Here is a 26834-nt window from a genome sequence, read left to right as displayed (position 1 = left end):
TTACAGTTTCTTCCTAGGACCACATGGAGAAGATGAAGCCTGATCACTTCACACAAAGACTTTGCAGAACGGTCTCTCACCTGCTTTGCTTCAGGTCAGGTTTTAGTCAAATTGTCCAGATAACAAGCACAAAATGGTTTCTCAAATATATGCTATGTTAATGTATGCTAAGTTTTGCTATGTATGTAGAGAAGTTTGAGAGGCCAGCAGGAAGAAAAAGGGACAGCAAATGCATTTTTAATGTGCTTTTACGTAGCCCAGAGAAAGAATGGCAATAACATGAAGCTCACTGAAGTCAATGGGAAACCTTCCAGGCACTTCAGTGGGCTTTGACTAATGCCTTAAGAGAACAAACAGCTAATATTTTAAGAGGATATTATGTTAATAATGGCAGTGGCCAAATTTGATTGCAATGAGAGCATGCCCGGACAAGGCTGGACAAGGCAGACAAGATCCTTCTGTGTCACAAGTGGCAGCACAGCCACTCCTTGCATCTGGCCTATTGGAGATGCCTGCTCTGTCCACGCCAGCCTCACAGCCACAGAGAAACTGTTCCTGCATTGCATTTCTCCAGTAAAGCTTCCTTAAATCCAGTAGCAAAGATGACAGAATTTGGTTTTCTTTGTGTGGGGAAAACTGAAGGTTACGAGCCAAGACCCAAATTGTTGAGATACAGTAAAAAAAACATGTTAAAGCTAAAAGTAAGAGATGGAAATGTCCAGGTCTTAGACATGGTGCAGTCTGATCCAAAGTTGCAAGTTAGAGTTTTGTCAAACCTAACTGTAAAGGCCTGAGTGATGAGGCATCTACTGCTACTCCTGGCAAAGTAATGGGTTTGACATTCTAAAAGCTCTTTCAGATATTCGTATCAAATTTTCCCTTTCATCACATTACCACTCATTAAATCTCTTTGTATTCATGTAAATTATTCATCTCCCTCCCTGACATTTTTTTCTTCCTCCAACTGCATTAAGAGATAATGTTTCCAACTAGTTAAAATTGCCTTTCCCCCTCCTCATCTGCTAACCCCACAATCCTCCTCTAAATGCTCATCACCACTCTCTCAGCATCCTCCCTCTCCAAACAGCCTCACAGAGTGCCCAGACGTGGTACAAGGAGCTCGGAGCATCCCCCAGTGCCCTGCACCATTCCCAGTCTCCTGCTTCACCACTGGTGCTGCTGGTCTTCCCCAGGGCAGTGCTGTGTGAAGATGCATACCCATGCAATAGGACTCTCATCCTGCAATTTGTTTTGCGTGGCGAGACAAGCAGGAAGCTGTGCAAAGCATCTCAAAGGACTGGGTTTAAAAATATACCCAGATAACCCACTTCGGTTCCTGAAATGTTGAAGCTTCACAGCTCATGGCAACGGGGTTCCTCAAATGCAATACACTTTGATTTTCATCAGATCTATCCATTATCCTCTATGCAACAGAAGACTGATCGGTCCTAATAACTACTGAGTGAGAGGTTTTGGGTTTTTTTCTTTTGAATTACTTCCAAAGGACAAATAAACTAGTTACGCATTCAAAACTGTGATCTGGAGAGCAAGTGGAAACAAACCATTTCAGCTCTGGAATTTCTTCTCTTCAACTGACATCTATAAATAATATGCAAGCAAAGAGCTATATTCAGATCATGATAAGGAGCTGTCTGAAATGAAAGTTACAACAAGGAAATACTGAGTTAAAGGAGATTTGCAGAATGTAACACTGTGGAAGGGGTTAAGTTACGGTGATTATTTGGCTGCTCTGTGCTGCAAGAGCCAGAGGGATGCTCTGTACAGAAAACATAAAATTGCTTATTTTTCCCTTCGAAGATGAATCGTTTCCCAAAGACATTCTGGCTCCAGCTCCGATCTGGCGTTCCAGATTGACGCTTGTTGAACCAGCAAAGATACAGGGAAGCAACACATGATTGTGTATTTTCTGGTTTATTGCATACTTGCGGGCAGCTTCCTTTATTTCTCCAACTTTTAAGCTTATCTTCTCTTATGGTGGTATGAGGATCTCCAGCTGGAGATCTGACAGGACAGCTTGATAGGCAAAGAACTGGTATTTTATTAGATGATGATATTTATTAACTGTATAAAGATACTACAGCAATAATGGATCTGAACAGATGACAGGGGGATGATGCTCCAGGAATAGCAAGCAGCTACATGGTACTCCTGACAGTGCTTCCCACTGTCAGTGTCATCTTGGGAAGACTTTATCAGACTTTGACAGGCTGATGTTGCACTAAAACGGACTAGGCACATTCACGAAATTCATGAAAGCGCCTCAGCTGTGAGGCTTCAGTGTGGTGATGAACCACAGGCTCGTACCTACTCGTACTACAACTAAGGTTTTTTCTATCCCACAGCTCCATTGTCCTAACCTGGTTTCAAACTATTAGATTTTTACATCAGGATTAGAGCTACCAGTTCTGGCCAAATGTTCCCAGCCACAACCCTTCTGCTTCTCATTCAGCATAAGGTCTCCTTCTATTCTCGAAGATGCCTCCCACCCTTCCCACCAAAGAGGGTCACACTTTAGTCCAGGACACGACAAGCAATCAAAGCAAAGTCCATGGGAACATGAGGGAATGCTTTGCCAAGCAGCAGGTCCACGCTGGTGTGTGGCCTTTATAGTCAGGGTTAAACAAACAGCGTGTAAATAAATAAATAATCTGCTCCCAGGTTGTGACCTTGTAAATCAAGTCTGAGCCTGGAAGGGGTTTTTATGGTCCAGCTGGAACAGTGGAGCAGCATCAGCAGAGTAAATATATGGGGGGGGGGGGGAATAACAGTTGCTCCCAGACTGCTGTGGGGAATGTTTGGTGCTGCTGTAAGACATGCTGATGATTAGGAAAAAGGAGAGAGGGGACATCACTCTCATTTACCCAGCAGCTGCTTCACATTATTTTCAGAGGTTTAGAAGAGGAGTAAAATGCAGTTAAATGCACCCAAGGGTAATCTTCCAGCTCTGAAGACAAATAGAGGGCTGAGCAAGCGAATGAAAATCCAGCCCAACTAGTTCCTAGCAGCAGGTTTCACTGCAATAGATGGGAGGCAGGCAGGGAGTTACTCAGAGCCTGTTAGCTGGGCATTACAGCACTGGGATGCTTCATGTACTTTATTGCTCATTACCAAATAACTGTACTAACACTTAGAGCAGACCTTAGACTTAGTATGGTTTGACCAGACTGGGTAAAAGCTGCTGGCTATATTTTAAGAAGTCATAGAATCATAGAATCAGCTAGGTTGGAAAAGACCTTTAAGATCATCAAGTCCAACCTCTACTCCAGGACTGCCAAGACCACCCCTAAACCATGTCACTAAGAGCCTCATCTACACAGTTTGTGAACACATTCAGGGACGGTGATTCCAACACTGCCCTGGGCAGCCTGTTCCAATGCCTGAGCACCATCCCTGTGAAGAAATTGTTCCTAATATCCAATCTAAACCTCCCCTGACGCAGCTTGGGGCCATTTCCTCTTGTCCTATCACTTGTTACTTGGGAGAAGAGACTGACCCCCATCCCACTACAACATCCTTTTGGATAGTTGTAGAAAGCGGTAAGGTCCCCCCTGAGCCTCCTCCAAACTAAGCATCCCCTGTTCCCTCAGTCGCTCCTCATCACAGGTAATCCCGACCCTTCACCAGCTTCGGCAGGGCGGGTGGCCCTGGGGGTGGTTGCCCCTGCGCAATAGATATGTAGTGGGGTGCAGGCAGGGCGCTGCCATAGCAGGGATAAGGATACGGGTAGGGATACTGCTAGAGATACAGGGAGCGGTACAAGCATTGGCGCTGCAAAAGCAGGGAGGGGAGGGGCCGCCTGGCTCCTCCCCCTCGGCGCTGATTGGCTGCGCGAGGTGACGTAGTACGGGGCGGGGCGTGGGGCCATGCGGCAGCCCGGGGCGGCGGCAGCGGAGGTACCGGTACCACCGGCACCGGCACCAGTTGCGGGGCCGCCTTCGTGCCCGCGGCGCGGCCCCGCAGAGCCATGGGCGATGGGGGGCTGCCGCCCGACTGCGGCCCCCAGAACCGGTCGGTGATGCCGCCCGGGAGTAGGCAGCTGCCCGCCGCCGAGCTGCTGTCGCAGCAATGGGCGGTGGGGATGAGCCTGCTGATGGCCCTGGTGGTGCTGCTCATCGTGGCCGGGAATGTGCTGGTGATCGCGGCCATCGGGAGAACGCAGCGGCTGCAGACCCTCACCAACCTCTTCATCACCTCACTGGCCTGCGCCGACCTGGTGATGGGGCTGCTGGTGGTGCCCTTCGGGGCCACGCTGGTGGTGAGGGGCACCTGGCTCTGGGGATCTTTCCTCTGCGAATGCTGGACCTCGTTGGATGTGCTCTGCGTGACAGCCAGCATCGAGACCTTGTGCGTCATTGCCATCGACCGCTACCTGGCCATCACCTCGCCTTTCCGCTACCAGAGCCTCATGACCAAGGCTCGGGCCAAGGGCATCATCTGCACTGTCTGGGCCATCTCTGCCCTGGTCTCCTTCTTGCCCATCATGATGCACTGGTGGCGGGATGAGGACCCCCAGGCACTGGAGTGCTACCAGGACCCAGGCTGTTGTGACTTCGTCACCAACAGGGCTTATGCCATCGCCTCGTCCATCATTTCTTTCTACGTCCCTCTTCTCATCATGATCTTTGTGTACCTCCGGGTGTACAGAGAGGCCAAGGAGCAGATTAGGAAGATCGATAGGTGTGAGGGCCGGTTCTATGGCAGCCAGGAGCAGCCACAGCCCCCCCCACCTCCTCACCACCAGCCCATCCTCGGCAATGGCCGAGCCAGCAAGCGAAAGACCTCCCGCATTATGGCCATGAAGGAGCAGAAAGCCCTCAAGACTTTGGGCATCATCATGGGAGTGTTCACCCTTTGCTGGCTCCCTTTCTTCCTGGTGAACATCGTCAACGTCTTCAACAGAGACCTGGTGCCGGACTGGCTCTTCGTTTTCTTCAACTGGTTGGGCTACGCCAACTCTGCTTTCAACCCCATCATCTACTGCAGGAGCCCCGACTTCCGTAAAGCCTTCAAGAGGCTGCTCTGCTGCCCCAGGAAAGCCGACCGGCGCCTGCACGCCAGCGGTGGGGAGCTGGCCCCGCTGCCCGGGGGCTTCATCAGCACCGTGGGCTCCCCCGAGCGCAGCCTGGCAGGGACCTGGTCCGACTGCAACGGAGGCACAAGGGGCGGCAGCGAGTCCAGCCTGGAGGAGAGGCATAGCAAAACATCCGATTCGGAGTCCAAGGTATAGGGGGGGAGCGTGGGGGGCCGCGCCGGAGCCGGGGCAGGGGGAATAGCAGGCAGGGAGGCAGACGGGAGCACAGAAATCCCCGGCAGCTGCCTGGTGGTACGGCTAATGCCAAGCAAAGCTGATCCCCGTCCGAGCAGGGAGAAGAGCGGGTGTTTACTTAGGAATAAAAGCAGGTGAACTGGTGCACCACATACCTCATCCAAACAACAGCAAATAGGAAACCCACTGACGGAGAACAATAAACAGCCCCAAAGACAGACAGCTTCTAGTTAGGAGACGCACTTTCGGAAGCGGCTGTGGCAGCAGCGCCCTTTGCTCACGACTTGTCCCAGGACCGGGCTGGTGGTTGAACCTGAGCGAGGGGGTGCTGGCCTTTGGCTCTCCTGGGTTGGGCTGCAGCCGGGGTCCCCGCCACCCCCTGCCTTGCCCAGGGATGTTGCACACCGGAGGGGTCATTCCCTGTGGGGTTTTGGGAGCCGCAAGGTCCGTGCTGCAGGTGCCCAGGCAGAGAGTACAGACCCGTGGGCAAGATGAGTTTTAAGCTCAGAGTAGCTTCCAGAGATGGAAGGAAATAATGAGTAGCAAGGAGCACAGGTATACTTTGAAAGGGGGGTTAAAAACCCAACCCGCACTCTTGTGCTTTCCCCCCGTGCATCAGCAAGCAGTGAGTTACTGTGCTTATCTCCTTCGGCCAGACAATAGCAGTCAGGCTGAGAAACTTCTACCTCAAACTGTGCATATTGTACAGGGGAATAAACGGACCATGTTTATATTAAACAGCATATTTACATACCACTAAGAGTATTTTATGAAGGGGGGGGGAGCCTTCTGCAGCTTGTTCATTGTAATTAGAGATGAACAGGGGAGGGGGGGAAATCCTGGCAACGACAACAAATTACTGCACATTTCCTCAAAAATGGCAACAAAGCCGTTTTTTGCACAGTGTTAAGAGTTGTAAAGTTATTTGGAGACGTTACTTGCACACATGTCCACGCACGTGATTTAAAGATGAAATGGAGGTTTGAATAACACCACCCCTGACCCTGATTTCTGGTTGTGTCTGATCTGTTATAGTTTTCTTGAGAGAGTGGCGTTCTTTATATTATTTTATGAAGGTACTGTAAATATATCCCTATGATAAATTAAAATCTGTTAAGAGACTTTATTATTTTGATTTCCGAATGCCCACGTGAATCTGCTGTTATTTTAGCACTTGTGTGTCATTTCCATTTTCCTCTCTGTGTGTGTTTTATAACGTATTTATACTCTGGTGCGGTTTACTACTGTGTAAGTAATTGGTCGATGTGCAATAAATACCATTGCAGCACAAGCAAGCGTGTCTCTATAGGTTTTGAAACAATACGGACCTATAATGGGAAGAGCAGCATTTGTTTTTCTCCAAAGATGGCTCTGATTACCAATGCAACTCTATCTAATGGCTTTTCCTGACACAGGGTTGTAAAAAACGTGTTCGAAACCCAATAAGGTTGTGTTCCTGTTGCAGCGAGGTCTGCTGACTTCCCTTACAATTAATGGCTAAAGACAAGGTGTTTCCACTCTGATAATGAATGCTCTCATTTTCTGTGACTATTCCTTTCTGGAGTATATTCTTTTCTGTTTTCTTTCCCCTGTTAGGAGTACGTGGCTGGGAGTCAGGAGACCAGAATATTTAAGATTACAGAGGATGTGTAATTTGAAAGCTAAAAATGGTCTCGAGTAGACAGAAACCTCCGTATGCGGTACACGCCACCCCACAAGTAAGTCCACCTCGTGCCGACAGTGGGCTTGCTCCTGCCTGAGTGAGGTGGGTGCTGTGTGCCCGGCGGGTCCCGGTGCTGAGCGTGGAAGTTGGGGGAGATCCATGCCCGAAAAGCAGCCGGAGGAGGCTCATGTAAAGGGGAGATGGCAGCCAGGGAGCTGGTCGCAGGAGTCTGGACTTTGGTTCCCTCTTACTGTAAAGGAGTTAAACCTCTGAGGGAATGGCTGGGGAATAACTGGAGCAGGATCGGACTCTGGGACAGACTTAAACACCGCTGAAACCTCTTCTGTGTCACTGGGTGAAATAAAGCTGCCGAGTCTGTAGATCATAAAGCTGATGGTTATGTGCAGTGTGACTTCCATGTGCTGACAACAGCCACATATTCTTTGGGGGCCAGATTATGATAACTGAGTGTTACACTGTGGATTGATCCGAGTAAGGAGCTGCTGTGAATAGAAAGGATGCAGATTTGCATCTCTGGTCCGAAAGATTGTCTTCATTTATTGCTTTATGAAGGTACTCTCTATCCTTGTGGTTTCATAAAGTTTTTCATTACTGTGCTGAATACATGGCAGATAGAGCAACAAAAAGACAGTGCAGAATGAAAGCGAAGCCTTTTTTAGCTTTATTAAACTCTGAAGTGTAGTTAAATTAGAATTCAGCTCTGAGGAAGAGCGCTTCCCGAAGCAAGTTCTTTAGGTTGGTGGCCAACAGTTTGTTTTGGAAACTGTCTGTTCTTTTCTTTGTTTTAAAAATTAAGGAATTTGTGCTTTGCAATTTCTAATGATTCATTTTGATGGGAAAAAAAAGCTAAGTTACACTTTTTATGCAAAAACAAAATAAAGGGACCGGGGAAGTAAATAATACTTTTCCATTGATGTTATTGAGGTTTGATGTGAGCTGCAGTTAATAGTGTCTACCCTTGCTAATAGTGAAATGGGCTCCTTAAAATGCCGGGGTGATGTCAGATCAGGTGCTGGGTGAAATAGACTCTGCCACCAAATGTTTGGGGTCTTTTAGATCTCTTTTTGTCTGTGATTCCGCAAAAGCAACAGGACCAAAAGGGTGCCTGGGATGGCGATGTCTCATGCCAGCGATTGCAGTAAGATGTTGGCTGTGCATGTCAGGGTGGGATGGGATGGGGAGGCAGTGCTGCCTTCCTCCTGCATGCTGGGGATCACAGCGAGCCAGGGTAGGACTGGGTCCCTGCCTGCTGGATAGAGAAGGACAGGATTCAGCCCCAGCACCCGGCTGGGAACTGAAGTGGCTGCTGAGCCCTCATCCTCAGCAGGGTGCTGGATCCTGGGGAAGCACAGTGCCTGCTGCATGGAGGGGGACAGTCTAACAGACTTGGCTCTGCATCTCATAAATCAGTTCATAGAATCGTAGAACCGTTTGTTTTTGTAGAGACGTTAAAGACCATCTAGTTCCAAACCCTGTGCCACGGGCAGGGACACCTCACACTAGACCATCATCTGAACGCTTATGTCCTTAGACTTTAAAGAGTGATAAAAGTCAACAGAGTCCGACTTCTGTGGGAAATCTGTGGCCAGAACTTGCTCGGTTTCTCTGTGCAGGGTCATGCTTCTCCCGGACGAGTGTAATGGCATTGAGAAAGTCAAAGGTAGGGTGAGGTTTGCCCATTGGCCTCAGCAGGACCAGCTGTGGGAGCAAAGCGGTCAGGTCTTTGCCATTCAGTTTTGGCTAGTCGAGGAGGTGCTGAAGAGTCTGGAGGCTGTCACAAGGCAATCCACACGGCAGCATGGAGGGTGGATGTCTGTCTGTCTTGCATGGTGTAAGAAAGACAGTGGCACATGGATGGTGCGGGCAGAGCAGGACATGTGGCACACACGTGTGTGAGGAAGGGGAGGCTGCTGGTGAGGATTCTGCCATGGATCCTGCTCGGAACAGGCTGTTCTTCACGGAGAAGAAGGATACTCTGAGAAGTGTTGTGAGGCGGCTGAAGCGCTCCGGAGGCAGTGAGTCAAACGCTCAGGATGGATTTTTTTTTCCCTGACAAAAACCAGACATGGATTAGCAATTGGAGCTGCAAGTCAGAAAGTATAGGTGGTAGGCATGCGGCCACGCACGTACGTGGCCAGGAAAGTAACAGCAAAGAGCCACTGGCCTGCAGGAAAGGGAGACACAGGTAAAACAGAAATCCACTCGGATATAACGTCCTGCGCCTGCCAGGACTGGAATTATTTGGCTTAGGTGCCTGAGACTTCCACATGCGAGACGCCCAATCCTCAAAGGCGCCGGCTGCACTCCAAGCAGTGTTTGCTCAGCACTTCTGAAAAGCAGGCTGCATCTCTCCACATGCTTAAACGGGAATATACCGGGTAGGAAGCCTGGCATCACTTTTCCATGTGTTCAGGGATGCTAAGGATGTTTCAGGCACACAGCGGGCTATGGAAGTGCCTGCAGACGGATCTCCCCAGCGATGGTGAGAGCTGCACAAATGCACCGCTGCACATTCACTGCACTTTGAGACCACCACCCTCAGTATCAACTGATGAACAAATGAAACTAGGTGCAAAACGTAACGGCTTAAAACTGTGATGTGAACTGTGTGTGGCTCACGGCATTTGACAGCATCAGCCGGGTGTTTGCGATACAGCATGCTCCAGTTCTTCTGCAAACACTGCTTTCCCTTTTGGGTATGCACGTGTTTTCAAGTGTAAGGGCTGCTTCTTTATCAGCTTCTTTTCCATAAACCCTATCTGAAAGTTGAGGTTTTATTAATAACTTCTAAGTGGCTATTTTGCAAGCCTTCCTTGTGCTGCACACTTTCCTAATTCATTGTAATCCCGTCCGGTGGAGTGCATTTACTTCCTTTATGTAATATATCAGCTGCAGGGCTGGAAATTGTGCAGCTATGAACTGAAAGAGCAGACTTTCTTGAGGCCAAATGCGGCCAGGCATCATTGCCACTGGGAGCAGAATTTGACCTCATAATCTAATCTTATAGGAGAGGCTATCTCCAGGAAAGTATTATTACCAGCAGTAAATGACCTCTGCTAATGAAGCTGGAGCAATTAGCCCTATTCGAAGCTGTCAAGAAAATGTTAACTGCTAAACAACAGCTAATGTTGGGTAGCTCGAATAATGAGTGTTTTGTTTGCTGGTGTGTGTTAGGTGATGTGTTGGGAAATAATTATCCTTTGACTAGCAGCCAGCTTTGTACTAATCAGAAAGGAGAAGTCATGTTCCGTTTGAAGGATTATACCTAAAAATAGTGCTGTTACTGCCACATCAACGAGTGAAATGAAGCAAATTCACGGAGACGTACACACCTTCTTCACAGTTCACTTTTCATCCTAAAAACTCATTGTTCAGCTGGAGCTTTCTGTTTGATCGTGTCAAAAGCACTAATGTGATCTCCTGCACTAAGCACCCTCCCCCCGAGGAGCATTACCCTATGCACCACTGACTTGCTTTCAGAGGCTGCCAAACTCCCCAACGCCCCAGAAGGAAACAGGGAGTCATTCTCTTTATAGAAACAATCACATATAGCGTAAGATCAACAGTATTTGTGATGATCATCTCACAGAAGAAATTGATATGCTTTGTATTTGAGGTGTTTATAGGCCTGCCCATCTGTGAGGAGCAGCCGTGGTAACAGCAGGTGATCTATTTGTGCAGTGCAGTAACTTCAGGCTGTCAAACTCTGCTTGAAGAAGTGACCGAGATGGGGAAAGGATAAAAAGGGTGATGCTTGCTGGCAAGCAAACCCACTATTGTCACTGCAAGCAGCACAAACTGGGGCATTTTTGGCCATATTGTAGGTGTTGCCTTTTACTGGTAAACTGTAATTGGTTTGGATAGGGATGCAGCAGGCAGCTGCACTATAAACACAGGTTAAGAAGTGTGAGAAGTAAGACACCTTCCATACAGGACCGTGCCACCACAGGAGTGGAAGCTGAAACACGCCCCCTAAATCTCTCTTTCTTTTTGGCTTACAGCAATCTAAAGCACACCTGAGCAGCTTCTTAACCAGCGTAAAGCTGTGCCACTCCCTGGCCATCCAGGAACACCAGCATTCCCCTTAGCATCTTGCTCTCCCATTCAAGGAGCTCCAGCTTATGATGAGCTTTGTTGGACCTTGAACCTAACCGTCTTGCATGGTGCCAAGCAGGAGGTGCCTGTGGCACGCAGGGTGGGTGCTACATGGTGCAGGGTGCGCCACGCTGTGCCGGGCGTGCTGGTGCAGGCTGCTGGCCGTGCCGCTGCCCTGAGTCATCCTCCGTCCTGCAAACACTGCAGGCAACGGGGCTGGAAGTGGAAAGATGCTCGGGTTTGTTATGTAAACTGGTGATCAGCTTCCTGGTTCACCAAAACTGGCAGCTTGGTACGCACGTTCGCTTCGCACACTGCTTAAGTCTTCCCATCGCTCGGCTCCTGGTGTTTGCTTGCCCGGCCTTAGTACCCAGCAGCATGAGGTTTTTGGCTGTGCCCTGGCAGCAGTCTGCATCCAGACGTGCTATCCAGATGCTGGCGGTGTCTGGGTTTTGTTGTACCTATTCCTTCCAGGGGTGATGCTTGGAGTTACTAGCACCAGTTGCACTGAAGTGCAAAAGTAGGAAATGAGTCCTGACCTCCGGGTTCGCAGCCTGAAGGAGAAAACAGAAGCTTGCCCAGGCTTTTGCCATTGCCATGGTTAGCAGAGCATCTCAGATGTAACTGTGTGCCTTTCCTTTCTGATCCTGTGTAATGCACCGAATCCCGTTGTCCTTCGTGAGATTAAATGAGGATTTTCCACTAGTTTGGTGCTCCAGCCGTTAGCCACTGTTGTGCATCTCCAGGCAGTGCTGTACCTTTGTCTCTCTCAAAGCCATGATATTTAGACTATTTCCTACCAAAAATATTTTGATCATTAGTCTTAAGCTCATTGGCACAATGCTTTGAAAGGCAGATGGGAGTGTATACACCAGAGAGGCAATCAGAACCACTGAAGAGCTCAAAATCCCAGCAGCTGCTAGGTGTATAAATATTTCACCTACCAACAAGTCATTGTGCAGGGCCAGGCAAGTGGGGACTGCAGAATGCCCTGTCACTGTAAGGCAATGTGGCAGGGACAGCACAATAACTCATGACAAACGATTTGCCAGCTGGTAAAATTTAAGCAGTGCTTTGTGGCCAACATTTAAGAAGAAGGAATTGAGACAATCCTGGGCAGGATTTCCTAGCAGAGAAGGGAGAACAACATTCAGTGTTAAAGTTTCCTTGTACAGATTGATCCAAGCGAGAGTTACAAATGCTGCTGGCACCCTGTGCAAGCCACAATAGTGGATAAGTGCTGCCCACCCCAGGACCCCCAGGGATAACTCACAGTGTCCATCCTCCCTTTGTTCCTATTTGGCATATTACATGTCCCCCCTCACCTGCCCCAGCATCAAGCATCAGAGGTGTCGGAGGGGATGCCTGGACACAAAGGTGTGTGCCAGCCTATGGGGCTTGCCAAACCACCATTGTGCTGGGGAGGGAGGAGCACTTCCTCTTGGACTGGAGCAGGTAAATGGGGAGACGTCCCACAACTTTCCCATTGTTTAATACTCAACTGCTTGTGGAGCCCGCCTTCAGCAGGGGTGTTTTGTTTGTCTGTTCTTCCCCTGAATACCCGCTTGGGAGCTGTCAAATCAAATCTCAATTAGCTCGCTCACGCCATGAAGCTGCTGTGGTATGTGTTCCCTGGCAGGCAGCTGCCCTCACTGTGGTACAGCAGCAAAGGCAAGGGAAGAAAGGAGGGGCGATGGAGAGGACCGGCTGCTCACATGACTGAAGCATCACTGGTACCCTGGCAGGTTCCCATCACCAGCCTAGGACAGCCACAACACACCCAGGCTGTGCCTGAAATCTGACACAGGAGCATTCAATCTGCTCACAAATGGGGCTTTTTGGAGCTTTTATGTACTATTTGATGCGAGGCAGGTGCTGCTGAAGTAATATCCAGTAACAACAGAGCTTGTAAGAGTGCTTTGAACCACCTTGAGAGCATCCACAGGAGACTTTTGTTCCTGTTTCACTGCCAGGTGGTTACCAGCTAGCTGGCAACAGGGTGAATGTATGCCTGTGGTTTTCGGCACCAGCCCATCCAAGCCAGGGCTGGTGCTCACACCCTCACTCCCCTTCCAAGCCCTGTTGCATGTCCCACTGCCTGACGAGCTCTGCTGCCTGTGCAACCACGTGGCGAGGGGCTCCTCTGGCTGAAAACCAGCCCTTTCAGAGGAGGTTTATTTCAGGTGATCCATACAGGTTGCACCAACACGGGTAATGGCATGAGGGGCATGGGAACATGCTGAGTGATGGGGCTGAGATCATCTGATTTGGTAGTGGCCCTGATTTGGACCGATTGCTGTGATCACAAACCTCATGTCCAGTGGTGATGCCCCAGAGGCTGATACGCAGACCAGCACCCTCTGACGTGCACTGGAAAAGCAGGACTCACCACCCGAACCTTCCCTCCCCTCAGGGGCCACTCTGAATACAATATTCAGAGGTTTTATGACTAAGCCGTTAAGCTTCTCTTTGCATGTGAAAAATTAAAATAAATGTAGTTTTGTGCAAATATTTGTGCAGCAGAAGAAAAGCATGATTTAAGTCCGATTATCTGCTGTGTGGATAGACAACAGTGAAGAGCATGGGACAGACTCCTCAACTTTTTGCAGAGATTGGGAGCAGGGATGCTGGAAGAGCAACTCAGGTACTGGGTCACAGCACTAAGCTGTCCCCAGCTATGAGACAGTGAGATGGCAATGAGCCACAGGCAGTGGAAAAGTAGCTCTGTTTTCCCAGGAAAAGCAGCTCTGTTTGCCCAAAGTCCGTGTGTGGACCCCGACACTGATGGGCACTGCGGAGCTGCTAGTGACTTGTGAGTAATGCCCGTCATGCGCGTCTTCTGGTGGAGGATGTTTAACTGCTTTTATTCCTGCACACTTCACTCATGTGGGAGTAAGGAATGTGGTGATAAAAGAGCTGGAATGATTTCAGTGCTGGATAGTTTCCATTAGTACATTTCTCATTACATAACACTGCCGTTGCTGTACCAAATCTACTAAACTGCCTTTTAGGAAGGTGGAGCATCTCGGTGTAGCCATAACTCATAAAGTGGTGGTGTAGAGCAGGCTGGGCTTTGATCAAATACATTTGAATTGGCCCCGGTGTTCTTGGGCTGTTCCATGGTATGGATTTCCTTGGCTTTACGTTACGAGACACCTCATATATTAAATGGTTGGTGTTGTCAAATGCATGCCATTAGCACTCTGAGCAGATAAGCCCTTCAGTGGCCTCATCGGAGTCTATCGCAGGGCCTGTCTCCAGATAATGGCCTGGAAGAAGAACAATGGTGCTGCGAGCTCCCGGGGACCTCCACTGTTTGGTTCTGTGCTTCAGAAGAGAAAAATTGTCATTATCTGCATGGCTCAAGATCCCTTTGAAATGCTGTTGTTTTTTTACTCATACTCTACAAGTATTTCTGACATGATATCAGTGAGAAACTTGAAACCCCCTTTTGGGAAGAAAAAGATTTCCTGCAGCCCTACTCCTGAAGAAAACGGATAGATCAAGTAGTAAAGTTCAATGACTTACTTAGCATTAAATAAGAAAGAGAATAATGAATTGGATTTTGTGTGCCTGTTTTTCTTCTGCAGGGAACAGTCAGGCTAATGGATTTTCATTGTCTTCTGCTTCTGTTCATCAATCTAGGTGAGTTCGAAACACTGCTGCCTTTTTTGTGCTCTCCTTTCCCTGCTCACTTGTCACAACCTCAAGTATTTGGAGCTTATAAAACACATCGGTTTACTACCATCAACCTCATCCTGATTGGAGGAAAGCACATGGGGTTAACCCCCCACATCAAATGACTTGTGGCCTTCTTCATGGACATCTGTATTTTGTGCTCGGTAGCTGCAAGTAGGCAATTCCTTGCTTAGGGTGGACGCTAGCTTCCTACTATTATGAGCTCAGACTTTAACATCCTTCAAGACAGACATTATTTCCCGCCTGGGTTCACCAAAACTTGGTTGGGTCTCCGAACCGCTCCTTTGTTTACAGGCTTTTCCGAGTATGCCGTAGGGCTTTTTATTGGGGAAGGAAGGGAGGTGGTGTAGAGGAAACTATTACAAAGCTATAGAGCATAAACAACTTTCATGTAAACTCCAAACCCCACTTGGCAAGGAAGAGGTTAAGGATAAGGGGTGGTTGGGGGGACTCAATAGGGCAAAGATATAAATAGTGAGTGGGAAAGCCTGGGGAGGCACACGGGGAAGGGGAGGTGAGGAGTTGACCCTCAATGGGGTGGATTCCCTTGGCTTGCTGAAAGCTCTGTGCTCCTCTGCCCTCACTTTTTGGACCTGGGTCCTGATGCCAAAGCAGGGGGATGCTCAGACAGAAGCTCTGCGTATCAGGGTTTGTATTGTTCAAAGGGGAACCTGGAAGGTGTTTGGGTCACCTGAGGACTTTCTGCAGAGCTAGAAACTGAGTCCTCCAGACCTCTCAGAGCCAGGAGCTGCTCTTTGCCCACTCGGATGGCCAGAGCAGGATTTCCGTTTTCCTACCAGCCTGGGTGCTTTCTGGTTTGTTTTTGTCCAAATGGGAAATGCATAATGAGAAACTGTTTAAACAACTTGTGGTACAAGGAAACCCGCTGGAGTAAAGTACGACACTGGAATTCATTTCCAAGGAAATGATGCACTCTCCAAAAGCACTTCACTCAAGCACTGCAAATTAAGGTTTCAGGGTAATTGCTGGCCCTCTTTGGTGCTGCCTACAGCCCTCACCTAGGTCTGAGCATGGTGCATGAGGAGGGCAGGAGCCTGCCAAGATCGTCCCTGCTGCTGCCTGGTCTTGCCATCAGGAGATCTTTGCATGCAAGGCGCTGCTCAATGTGGATATAACTCTGCTGGTGAAGGGGCGCCAGGCAATGTTATCTAAACTCTGTGCCAACGGATATGTTGAGATACACACAAATGTTAGCAAGGGCATTTCCTTAACAATGTTTTAAACCACCCATAGCAGCTATGTGGACCAAGATGACAAAGTGCAGGGTGACCAAGCAAAGAACCATCTCCCCTCTCCCCCAGGCTGTAATGTTGGTACCTAAGCACAGGTGAACGCCTGAGGTTCAGGGAGGGTCTGGCTGTTAGAGCTGTCCTGACTGTTGCTTCGCTCGCATGGGTAGGTCTGGACAGCCTGGTGCTGTGGAAGGAAAGCCCAGGAGCCACCGAAGCCTCAGAGGAATTCTCTTGTTCTATTTCCAGCCCTTCTTTTTAAGATACAAAGGGCTTCAGATCAGATGCATTTCTGAAGCTTATCTGTGTGAATATTTGACTGCTTATCCAAACAGAACAAAAACCTTCAAACCTTCTGAGGTCCATCCATCAAGAGCCTTATCTCCCCATGTCACCATTCAGCTCCGGGCTGCTGCTGCTCGGAGCCTCCCGCCAGCCGGGCTTTGGCTCTGCCCTCCAGCTTCCCATATCCATCCCCAATCCAGGAAGCTACACAGCATTATCCACAGTCTCCTCCTTGGCTCCCTGATGCTTCAGTGATGGCCTTTGCATTGCATGCAGGCCTGGGCTGCTGCATGGTCTGCAGCCAGCCAGCATCCCGATGGGCTGCATTTGTGCTGCTGTATTGCAGCCCATCATCTCCATCTCCCACATATGCAGCCATCTGGGCTATGTGCACTGACTCTGCTTGGCCCAAACAAGCAGAACATTTGTCTGGTTTTATGGGTTATTAATGAAGCCCAGATAAAGGAATGCAGTCTCCTCTGTCTGAGGTTCAAAGACTGAAATATCCAAGGAGAGTATTTCCGATCCACTCTCTGGTAAAAAGGAGGTTTTGTAAGAGGTCCCCTAAATCCCAGCTGTTGGGTACAGAAGGAGGGGATGTCAGCCCTCACTGCCTGATAGCCACTGGTCTCCTCTGCTGGAGCATCCTCACTGCTTGGTCAGGATAGCATCCCTAAAAACCCAGCTGGTAGCTGAGCACAGGACCTGAGCCGCTGAGAAGCCCTAAGAACATGGCAAGCCAGCATCCTCAGTCCTGTGCAGGTTCCTGTCCAGGTACAACATCTGTGTAGTTAGTCTTATGCCCAATTCATACAATGTGCTATTCAGCCTTGTCAGAAGAGCCTTTGCAGTGCCTTGTGCTCGGTATCAGGGCCACAGGACATTTCTTGCTTTGAAGCTGAGCTGGCACAAGAAGTTGTCTGCAGTCTTGCTGTCCTGTCAGAGCCACGGCCAAAAACAACAGGGTGAAGACTTGGAAAGAGCCACCCATCCACAGCATAACTGAGTTAAAACAGGGGCCTGGCTGTTTTGGGGCTTGAGAACAGCTTTTAGGCAGGTCGGAGGCTGAAATCCTGTGCACAACAGCAGGGATCAGTGGTCTCTGGTGCTTGGTACTGCCTGGTCTCAGTCCAGATTTAGGCAAACCTTGGCATCAGGATGGCATTTTCCAATGGGGACTGTTCTCCTATGGTCCTTTTCACAGCAGGCTGACCCAGGGGCTGTTGTTGCTCTCCTCCTTGTGGTTTCAATTTTCTTCTCTGTTTTGATAATCAGAAGGGTAAAACTCAATTCCATCTCATAAAGAACAATAAGTTTGACTCAACAGCAAGAGAATAACTGTACTTTTTATACTGTAGTGTATGATAAGCTATTTATAAATGTCATATCACTTCTGGGTCATCCTCAGGGTTTACAATAAAGTTTTAATTTAAACACCATTTTCCAGTGTTGACGGATATGATAAATACATTTTTGTTCCAATAAAACCAAATTTCAACAATGTTTTGCAAAAATCATTATGAGCTAAGGATTATTCCCTGGGTTTTTTTGCTCTGTTTGTCTCCATGTTCCAGTGTTTAGTTTAATGTTACATTCCATTATAGAAAAAAACATCTGTGACTGCTGTAATTCGTTCGCTGAGGCCTCTGCTTAAGGGATGGGAGGATGCTTTTGGGAAGAGTGATGGAGAGAGGTGTTAGCTCATGTCATGGAGGCCTCAGGGCAGTTGCAACACCCCTCTGCACCATTATGGGATATTGTGCCTTCCTTGCAGCTTCATGGGGAACTAAAGCTCACCACCACTGGGAGATGCGCTGCGTTGAAGGGGCTCAGGACACCTGATCTGGTGCTGGCACAAAGGTGCTTTGTCACAAGCAGAGCTCTCAGGCTTGTGTGACAGCACTGCAGTGGTGACAGCAGCACATTAGCATAGCTTCAGGGTACCATATGTTTGTGCAATGGCCAGTGTCCTGTCCCCTGGCTCCAGTGGCACATGGGACTTGTTTTAGCTCAGGCTCCCCCGCTGAAGTTATTCCCCCAGGTGGCCACCTCCTCCTGTCCAGAGCATCCTTCCTCTCTTCCAAAGGCTCCTTTTCAGGCTCCAAGACCAGTGGCAAAACCAGCGCACAGGGTGCTACTGCAAAGCTCATTGACAACTTCATGGCAACTGAGCTAACCTTGACATTCCAGGTGATCCCAAAATAAAGCCAAGAGGGCACAGTGGGACAGACTTGATGTCTGGAAGGTGAGGTTAAAGAGAAGTCTTCCATCCATGGGAGGTTTCATTCCTGGTACGTTCCTGTTCCTGTATCCACTGATAAGCTGAGTCCCTCCAAAATTTCTCAGGACCTTCTCTGGTTTCCCTGCTTTCCCATGGAAACAGCTCTGAGAAGGGTCTCTCTTACTGCAATCAGACATTTCAATTCTGCATTAAAATAGCTCTTGCATCAGCTACCATTGTATTGTGGATGCAAATGCAGCACAACAGAGCCCTTACATGTTGTGAGGTGCGTGGGTCAGATCCTGTGCTGGAACAGAAGTACAAGGAATGATGAGCAGGAAAAACAACTTGGTTTAAAGTGCTTTAAAGCTGCTGCCTATCGGCTGAGCCACACAGCTTACAGCCCCTACTTCTCACACCACCACCCTATCAGGCAGTCAAACAAAAGATGATGCTACTTGGAGAGCACATCAGTGTGATGGGGACATGCAAATGCTGACACTTGTATCCACACAGACTGGCCTCCATCTGCAACGAGCTTCCAGATTCCTGAAAATACCTGGGAAAAGGGCATGCAGATACAGAAGGGGAGAGAAGTTGTCTTCTGGTGGGTTGCCGTGTAGGTCAGGCTGCTTTCATGGTGATACCTAGAGGATGTCATCTGGTGTGGCCAGCTATGATAATCCTTTCACTGGGAGCAGGTGCTGGAGGATAATCCTGCTGTTTTTCTTGGATATATTTCTCTTCAGCCACTAAGGCTGAGCAAACAGGATTATCACAGCAGTGATTCAGGAGGTCCTGGTGCTGTGTGGCTCTGTGGACATCAGTTTCCAAGGCAGATGCTAGCTGTGCTGGGCAGCCTGCCCCCATGAGAGCAGCGGGTGAGGAGGTGAGCGATCAGCACCCAAGGGCTTTGCTGGCTGGCTCCTGCCATCCTCACTCAGATCTGTACCATGCCCCTGGGAACAAGGGCTGGATCCCAGGTGCAAAGGCCATGCTCTCTACAGCTCTCCCCCAGCCCCACAGTTGCGGGTGGGATGGAGACTGCCTGGCCGTGCAGCAGTGAGTGGCATCATCCCAAAACCTGGGCTGGGACAAGGCACTGGTGGAGGAGCTGGGGAGGACAAGGGGTGGCAGCTCTGGGCTGCCTGGGCTGCTCTGGCAGGAAGGAGGACTGCAGACCCCTCAGGGTTTACTCGATGTCCAAGTGGAGACCGGTAACGAGTGGTGTCCCTCAGGGATTGGTGTTGGGACCGGTCTTGTTCAACATCTTTGTCGGTGACATGGACAGTGGGATTGAGTGCGCCTTCAGCAAGTTTGCCGATGACACCAAGCTGTGTGGTTCAGTTGATACGCCGGAGGGAAGGGATGCCATCCAGAGGGACCTCTACAAACTTGTGAGGTGGGCTGATGCCAACCTGATGAAGTTTAACCATGCCAAGTGCAAGGTCCTACACCTGGGTCGGGGCAATCCCAAGCACAAATACAGGCTGGGCAGAGACTGGATTGAAACCAGCCCTGAGGAGAACGACTTGGGGATGTTGATTGACTAGAAGCTCAATATGACACATCAGTGTGTGCTCGCAGCCCAGAAACCAACCGAGTCCTGGGCTGCATCAAAAAGAGTGTGACCAGCAGGTTGAAGGAGGTGATCCTGCCCTTCTATTCCACTCTCATGGAACTGCACAAGTCTTGTGTTGAGCTCTGGGACCCTAAACATAACAGGGATGTGGGCTTGCTTGAGCAGGTCCAGAGGAAGACCATGAAGATGATCTGAGGGCAGGAGCAGCTCTGCTCTTGAGACAGGCTGAGAAAGCTGGGCTGGTTCAGCCTGGAGAAGGTCCTAGGGAGACCTTAGAGCAGCTCCAGTGCCTAAAGGAGCCAACAAGAAATCTGGAGAGGGGCTTTGGACAAGGGCCTGCAGTGACAGGACAAGGGGAATGGCTTTAAACTGATACGAGATTTAGGTAAGACCTTAGGCAGAAGCTCTTCCCTGTGAGGGTGCTGAGGCGCTGGCACAGGGTGCCCAGAGAAGCTGTGGCTGCCCCATCCCTGGCAGTGTTCAAGGCCAGGTTGGACACAGGGGCTTGGAGCAACCTGCTCTAGTGGAAGGTGTCCCTGTCTGTGGCAGGGTAATCTGGGTTAATCTCTAAGGTCCCTTCAACCCAAACCATTCTGTGATTCTCTGAAATAACAAATTGCTAAATAAGCACGTGTGTGCACAGCCGAATACTGAGCTGCGGGAATAGGGACCAGAGACGTGCGCGTCAGGAAGGGTTGTTAGAGCTCCTGCTTGTAGCCCTGCTGATAAGGCCGTTTCCAAGAAATTGCCCAGCCCTTAACTTCTAGAAACCCTCTCTTCCCAGGTCAATAACCTTTTATGGACTGCATCCTGGTGTCACTCTACGAGCAAACACGGTCCGGGCAGGACCTGCTGCAAGTGATACAAGAGAGAGGAGAACCCGTGTCGCTATAAGAAGGGATCCAGAAACACTCTGGCGCAGCAAACTGAAACATGCATTTGATCATTCTGGTGTTGGGAAAGCACAAGAAAATGTTCTTTAACTTCATTTTTCTTTGGCCAAGTCTCCTCCTTGCCTCAGGGGGATTGAAGTGGTGTTAGCACTTCTGCTGCTCTCCCACTCCTGTGCTGTGCGAGCTGCAGTGCTGCAGGGCTTGGATTGCCTCCAGGGTCTTCCCTCTTCCTAGGAAGTGCTCAATCAGTCTGCACCCAGCCTGCTCCAACACCAGCGCCCTGCAGATCCCTTTCTTTTTTTTTGGCCAGCCTTAACTTCAAACACAAACAGAGCCTCTTAGGAGAGGTTTTCCATAGCATCCTGCAGCTCCATTAGGAAAAACATTCACTGCGTCTCTAGCGAGAGCACCCGGACAGGGCTGATTGGACTCAGTTTTTTGGCTCCCTCATTTTGTGGGGACTTTTTAAACCATCTTATGCAGGTGTGGGAGTTGACACAACAGAGCATGCACCGCATTAGAGTCCATCCAGCTTGTGTGTAAACACCACTTGTCCCTTCCTAAACCTCTTAGGAGCTGTTTCATAAACACAGAATGCTTTGCTTAATGCCCAGATCATGTGCCATTTCCTTTGCAGGCCCCGTGGTGGAGCAGACAAGGGCTGAGCCCTGTGTCCTGCAGAACAGTCCCCAGGGCTGGCAGCAGAGCCAGGCAGAGGCTACCACCTGCTGGACCTTTCTCATTGACTCCCTGCTCTGAACCTCTTCACAATGCCATTTACTGAGGGCACCGAAATGCTGTGTGCTGAGCATCATGGCACAATCACCTCCCACTAGCTCTTCATCAGTAACAGGGCTATTGAGATGGGGGTAGTTGTGGAAATGGTTAGGATGCTCAATGAGTAGCTCTGTTTGCGCTCTTTTGGGGTCTGACACGTGTTTTCCAGAGTCAGGGTATGCTCTCATCCTTGCTGGCCCTGCAGAAGAGAGGCACCTTCCTGAGCTGAACTTGAGAACCTGACGTTTCCCCATTGAAACTTGCTCCTACCAAAAAACCAGAAATGACTCTTCCAATAGCCCTTAAGAAGGGGGAATAATTTCAGTGCATACTGGATGGGGACATGCCTGAATATGTGGGATCCCACACTTGCAAGGGGCAACTTCATGGTAACTTGCATGCTTAAGGGTGTTTATGGGAAGTGGTGCTAGAAAGTGAACCTAGCTCTGCCGTGCAGTCATCATCATGCAGTCAACACTGCCGAGCATCCAAATTGGATCCACAGGGCTACTGCTTCTGCGAGAGTGCAGGACCTGGCCTGTGTAACCCAGGCAACCCAGGACCAACTCAAGCATCTTGGCCAAACGAGTCCTGTATCTCACCCTGACTCCTGCAGCCTAGGACTTAGCATCTCCTTTGGATGGGGAAATCTTGTGGATCCCGCAGGACTGAACACCCACTGCTGCCAACTTGTCCCAGTGGGCTCATGGTGCTGCAGCCTATGCATTTCTGAGGCCAAGACTTTGTTTTTGCACCAAGAACACTGGATGCTCTCAGCACAGCTTCCTGATCTAGGCTATTTTGTATTGACCTGCTCTATTGAGCTGCCCTGAGCCTCTGCAGGTCGTGCTTACACCTACAGCACACCGTGCTCCGACTGCCCAGTTAGCCAGGCTCTGGGAAGGTCACTGGAAGGACTCCAGTGGCCTCGAATAGGAGTTGACTCATGCCCCATGAGAGCAAAACAAGATGTCTCTGCATGTGGAAAAATATTATGGAAACTGTATCATTCATGCACAAAATCTGCACTTCAAACTTTATGATATAAAATACGTAATATTGTAAATAGAAAGGAAAACTGCATGAGGCCTGGTGCACATTAAAATTGTTGGCATGTGAAAACATCCCTTCCTATAAACACAGCTGGGGTCTGGTACACAAGTAAGCATCCAAAGCTAGAAAACTTGGACCATGTCTGCACTGGTTTGAAGCACTTGTTTCTGTAGCAGTAAGTCATTTCTAGGCTCATCCCTCCTCAAGACTGACCCAGAGCAAATGGAGTTATCAATACAAGGTGATGCAGCAGTGCAACGGGTATGCTTCAGGGGCTCTTAAATACAGCAGCATCACCACAGAGTGCTGCCCAGGGCAGAAATAGGTGCTGAGGGCACCCCAGGGGCATGCTGCAGCACTTGGCTTGCTTAGGTCTTTGGGGAGGTCTAACCCTGGTCAGATCCTGCCCCACTGATGCTGGACAGGTTTTCACCATGGTGCTCAGCAATGCAGAGTCCCTGCAATTCCCACAGCTGCCATCTGCAGCTGGATCCTATTCCAGCAAGAGCTGATTGCCATGGCGCAGGGAGCAGGACTGAGCATATCACCTTAAGGAAAAGAGCAGAGGAGGGCTCAGCGTGCACAGCAAATGCAGCTCTTGGAGAAAAAGGTGAATTAATCAGGTGTTAACCAGCAATTTGTCAAACAGCCTCTAACGCCAGCTGCTGATGCTGTCAAGTGTGCAGTGACAAGTGATGGATCCTTCTGCATCTCCTCTGGAGTTCTTCAGTGCTGCTCAGCAAATGGGAGAACCCATGATGGATGCTTCAGCTGCTGCCTGCAAGTGGCTCTCTCCTCTGACCTGGGGCCATGGGGCATACTGTAGCTCAGCCTTTCCCTCTGTGCCGTGCTTCCTCCTCTGGCAGGAGCACCAGGAGCACTGCAGGCACTGCACATCCATTTCCCCATAGGCTGAAGCTGAAGCGCTTCCCCTTTATCACTGTGTGTGCCTCACTGCCACCTCTGTGGCAGAGGGTCCCACCATACACCCTGCAGCAGCTGGGGTGCAAACACGTTCAAGTGATACAAAGAGCCAAGTGAAATTACCCACCTGCACCATTTGTCCACTATTGCAACCAGATTGCCCTTTTTTACCCCAAAACCACATGCAGGACAGCTGGTCACACTGTGCAAGCCCATCGCTGATCCACGTGCCTACAGAGCACAAAAGTTGTGAGATGGATGAAGGGCTCTTGGGCTCTCGGGCTCTCATGCCGCAGTGATATGGGCTGGCTGTGGAATGTGGCTCAGCTAACTGGGCTATACTGGTTCCCTCCTGGATTCTGTTCCCGTAATGGACATCAGGAGACATCCAGCTGCAATGACTAAGCTCTTCTGACCTTCCACAATTCCAACAAATAAAGTGTTTCTTGAAAATAAGCTCATGTGTTGTTTTGGGAAATGAGTGGAGGATCAGCCTGGTTGCTTTTGTGTAGGGGACACCAGGCACTAACACGAGCATCTTGCCTCTCCTCCTTTGATGGGTTTGGAATGAGCTCTGGAGGTCTAACTGCAGAGAGTAATGATGTGTGAAAGCTCACTTTCATTTTTCACTCTACTTTTTTGGAAGGTGGAACATTTTCCAGTTGACAGCGCCATGCTAAACCCGCATGAGGCAAGCGGCTATTTTTAACCAGACAGAGACTATCTGAGAGTCTGCTGCTGAATCATTTTAAACAAGGAAGAAATCATGAGATCCAAAAGTGGTGCTGGGAGGATGGGGGTGGAAAGGCTTTTATCACGCACTTGTTCCAATAACTGTTCAACTGCTTTGGGACTGATGACGACTAACTGAACGCTGCTCTGGGGTCACTTCAAGTGGTGGCTGCATTGTACAAAGCGCTTCTGCTTTGAGAGAGAGGCAGGTCCTCAGGTTAGAGCAGCTTGAGAGGGTATCAGTGCCCACTGTGCCCTTTGCAGCTCCACTGTGCTCTGCCAAATGGGAGAAGACACTCGAGCATCTCAGCACTGCCCTTCTCTGAGCCTCCATCACCTGTATTGGCTGGGTGCAAGATGCTGCATGCTTGTGGGACCAAGGAGAAAGGGTTGTCCTTCCACCTGACAATGACAAGCACTGTTTCTCCTTCCTCTGCCAATGCCAGTGCATGGGTGGCACTTCAAATAACACAAGTTTGCCAGATGAAATGGGCTTTATGGATAAACTGAGGTATTTCCTTCACGCTTCCTTTGTCTAGCACATCTCAGACACGCAGCAACCCTGCTCCTCATTGGAGAGCTGGCAGCTATGGACTAAGGCAGCTTCTCACATAAGGAAAGGGAGACCTAGAAAGTGCTCCTGAGTTACAGCTGCCCTACAGGCCCTAACCCAAATTCTGCTAGAAGCCTGTCAGCCTGTTTGTGTGCATAAATGTGTAGCCTATTTACACTCACCTAGAGCCCAAGTGTGGTGAACATAGGGCTCAGCTTTGTAGCTCCATTGCATTGTGCAGCGTTTGGTCTCAGAGGTGAGCTGAGTCCATGTAGAAACATGGCAATGCGGTGCCAGGCCGAGGGCTGGGGGGATGCTTCTGCATTCAGCCCTGCCAAGGTCTGCAAGGCTCTGTGGTCTGCAGTGTTCTCCCATTTTGCAACAGGAAATCAAACCTCCTTCATTGACCTGGTCTGGTACTTGATCACTAGCCTGTCAATGACTAGCAGTGTCATTGAAACTGTGATTGGGATGCATGTCCTCAGCTTCCTTTAGACCAGTCTTTTGTCTTCAACTTCCCAAACGGTGCTGCTCCTGGGCTCCTCTACACTGAAAAAAAAAGCCAAACCCTGCCTTAGGTTTGCACTGCAGCGTGGCTGGGGCAGAGGGTGCAGAGATGACACCAAGGCATCATGGAGAAGTCCTGTGTCTGCTTGCCACACAACAAAACATAGTGTCTTCTTTCTGTGGAGATGGGAAAGTTCAAATGGAACTTCCTCCCAAACCATCAATATAATCTACAGCAGGAGTGAGTGCATATCAGGAGTAGTTTTAGATGCCAACTTGGTGGCATCCTCCAATGAGGAACCTATTTGGCCATGGTAGGTAGGTTGCACCTCTCTGGTGTCTCTGTCGCACTGTGTTTGCTTTTGCAAACATCCTAAATGTGAGCTATAAGACTTTCTGGCTGCAAGGACTTAAGCAAATTTATCCAAAGGACTGGGTACACCCCCTTTAAGAGAGCTGCCAGGGTCAGTGTCTGCAGCATGGGGAATGGAGCTCAGTATAAATGATCCTTGGACTCATTGTTTGTGAGAGCAATTGCAAAGTAAGGGGAACACAGCACAGGCTGCTGTGACCTGCACCAGCCTCTGCACAGAACCTAGAGCACGGCAAAGCCCTCACTGGATAGTTACAGCTGTCACTGTAGCTGTCACCGCGTGGTTTTTCTCTTACTGTGTGATGGAAAGAAGTGAGAATCAAGGCTTGCATCACTACCCATGACGTTAAATGCAGCACAAGCTGCCGAGCTCACACATGTGGTCTGCGGGGCCTTGGAAAGAGAAGTCTTGCCTCTCCCGTAGGACTTGGCTCCCACATGGGATCTCCATCCCTGAAGAAGCCCAGAACTGCCCTTCCAGGCCCTCTTTTCTCCCTTTCCCCATGGTTATTTCTGATCTCACCCATGCTCTCAGGACACCACTCTGGGGAAGGGTCATCTCCCTGCCCACCACCAAGGCACACCACAAGTGTGCAAAGCTGACCCGAGCCTTTGGCTTGAGGAACCATGCAGTTCAGCTGGTGCCATGGACCAGCACCCAGCGTGCTCACACTCGCATGCCACGCGTAGCTCATCCTGTCCCTGCGCTGCACCCTTGAGTAATGGGGCCCGACACGTGTGTTTTTCCAGAGCACAATCTCTTCAGATCAAATTAATTCTGTGATTTCCATCTGCTTCCTCCCCTGCATAAATGATGAAGACTTCCTGAAGCTAACGGCCAAGCTTGCTCCAAGCTGGGACATTACAATTAAACCTTTGTTCTTTGGTGCTCTCATCAGCCTGATGGCTCTGGGTGCTA

The 26834-nt window shown here is 49.5% G+C and overlaps 1 protein-coding gene across 5 annotated transcripts; it reads left to right on the top strand.

The window, feature by feature from the left end:
- The first annotated feature begins 3881 nt into the window (after positions 1–3881).
- ADRB1 (adrenoceptor beta 1) lies at positions 3882–24167 on the top strand. Of its 5 annotated transcripts, none has more exons than XR_013957242.1 (3): positions 3882–5242; positions 6884–7005; positions 14657–14763. XR_013957242.1 is itself a non-coding variant. In XM_080621817.1 (3 exons), exons 1-3 carry the CDS (start codon positions 3986–3988, stop codon positions 23493–23495), a joined length of 1332 nt encoding a protein of 443 aa, XP_080477943.1. In that variant the 5' UTR covers positions 3882–3985; the 3' UTR covers positions 23496–24167. The 5 variants fall into 5 exon arrangements, 4 of the variants coding, with proteins under 4 accessions (XP_080477943.1, XP_080477944.1, XP_080477942.1 ...); XM_080621817.1 differs by lacking the exon at positions 6884–7005 and adding an exon at positions 23476–24167 and having other exon boundaries at positions 14657–14711; XM_080621818.1 differs by lacking the exon at positions 6884–7005 and adding an exon at positions 20888–21091 and having other exon boundaries at positions 14657–14711.
- The last annotated feature ends 2667 nt before the right edge of the window (positions 24168–26834 follow it).

The sequence above is a fragment of the Psittacula echo genome (genome assembly GCF_963264785.1).
Source record: "Psittacula echo genome assembly, chromosome: 6".
Lineage (NCBI taxonomy): Eukaryota > Metazoa > Chordata > Aves > Psittaciformes > Psittacidae > Psittacula > Psittacula echo.
This window is presented reverse-complemented; position numbering and strand designations above follow the sequence as displayed.

What these genes read in the sequence shown, in the direction of transcription:
- ADRB1 (XM_080621815.1), top strand. Translation starts at nt 3,986, where the DNA reads ATGGGCGATGGGGGGCTGCCGCCCGACTGCGGCCCCCAGAACCGGTCG. An exon ending in CATCCGATTCGGAGTCCAAG is followed by an intron (nt 5,243 to 14,656) that starts GTATAGGGGGGG and finishes TTTCTTCTGCAG; the next exon opens with GGAACAGTCAGGCTAATGGA.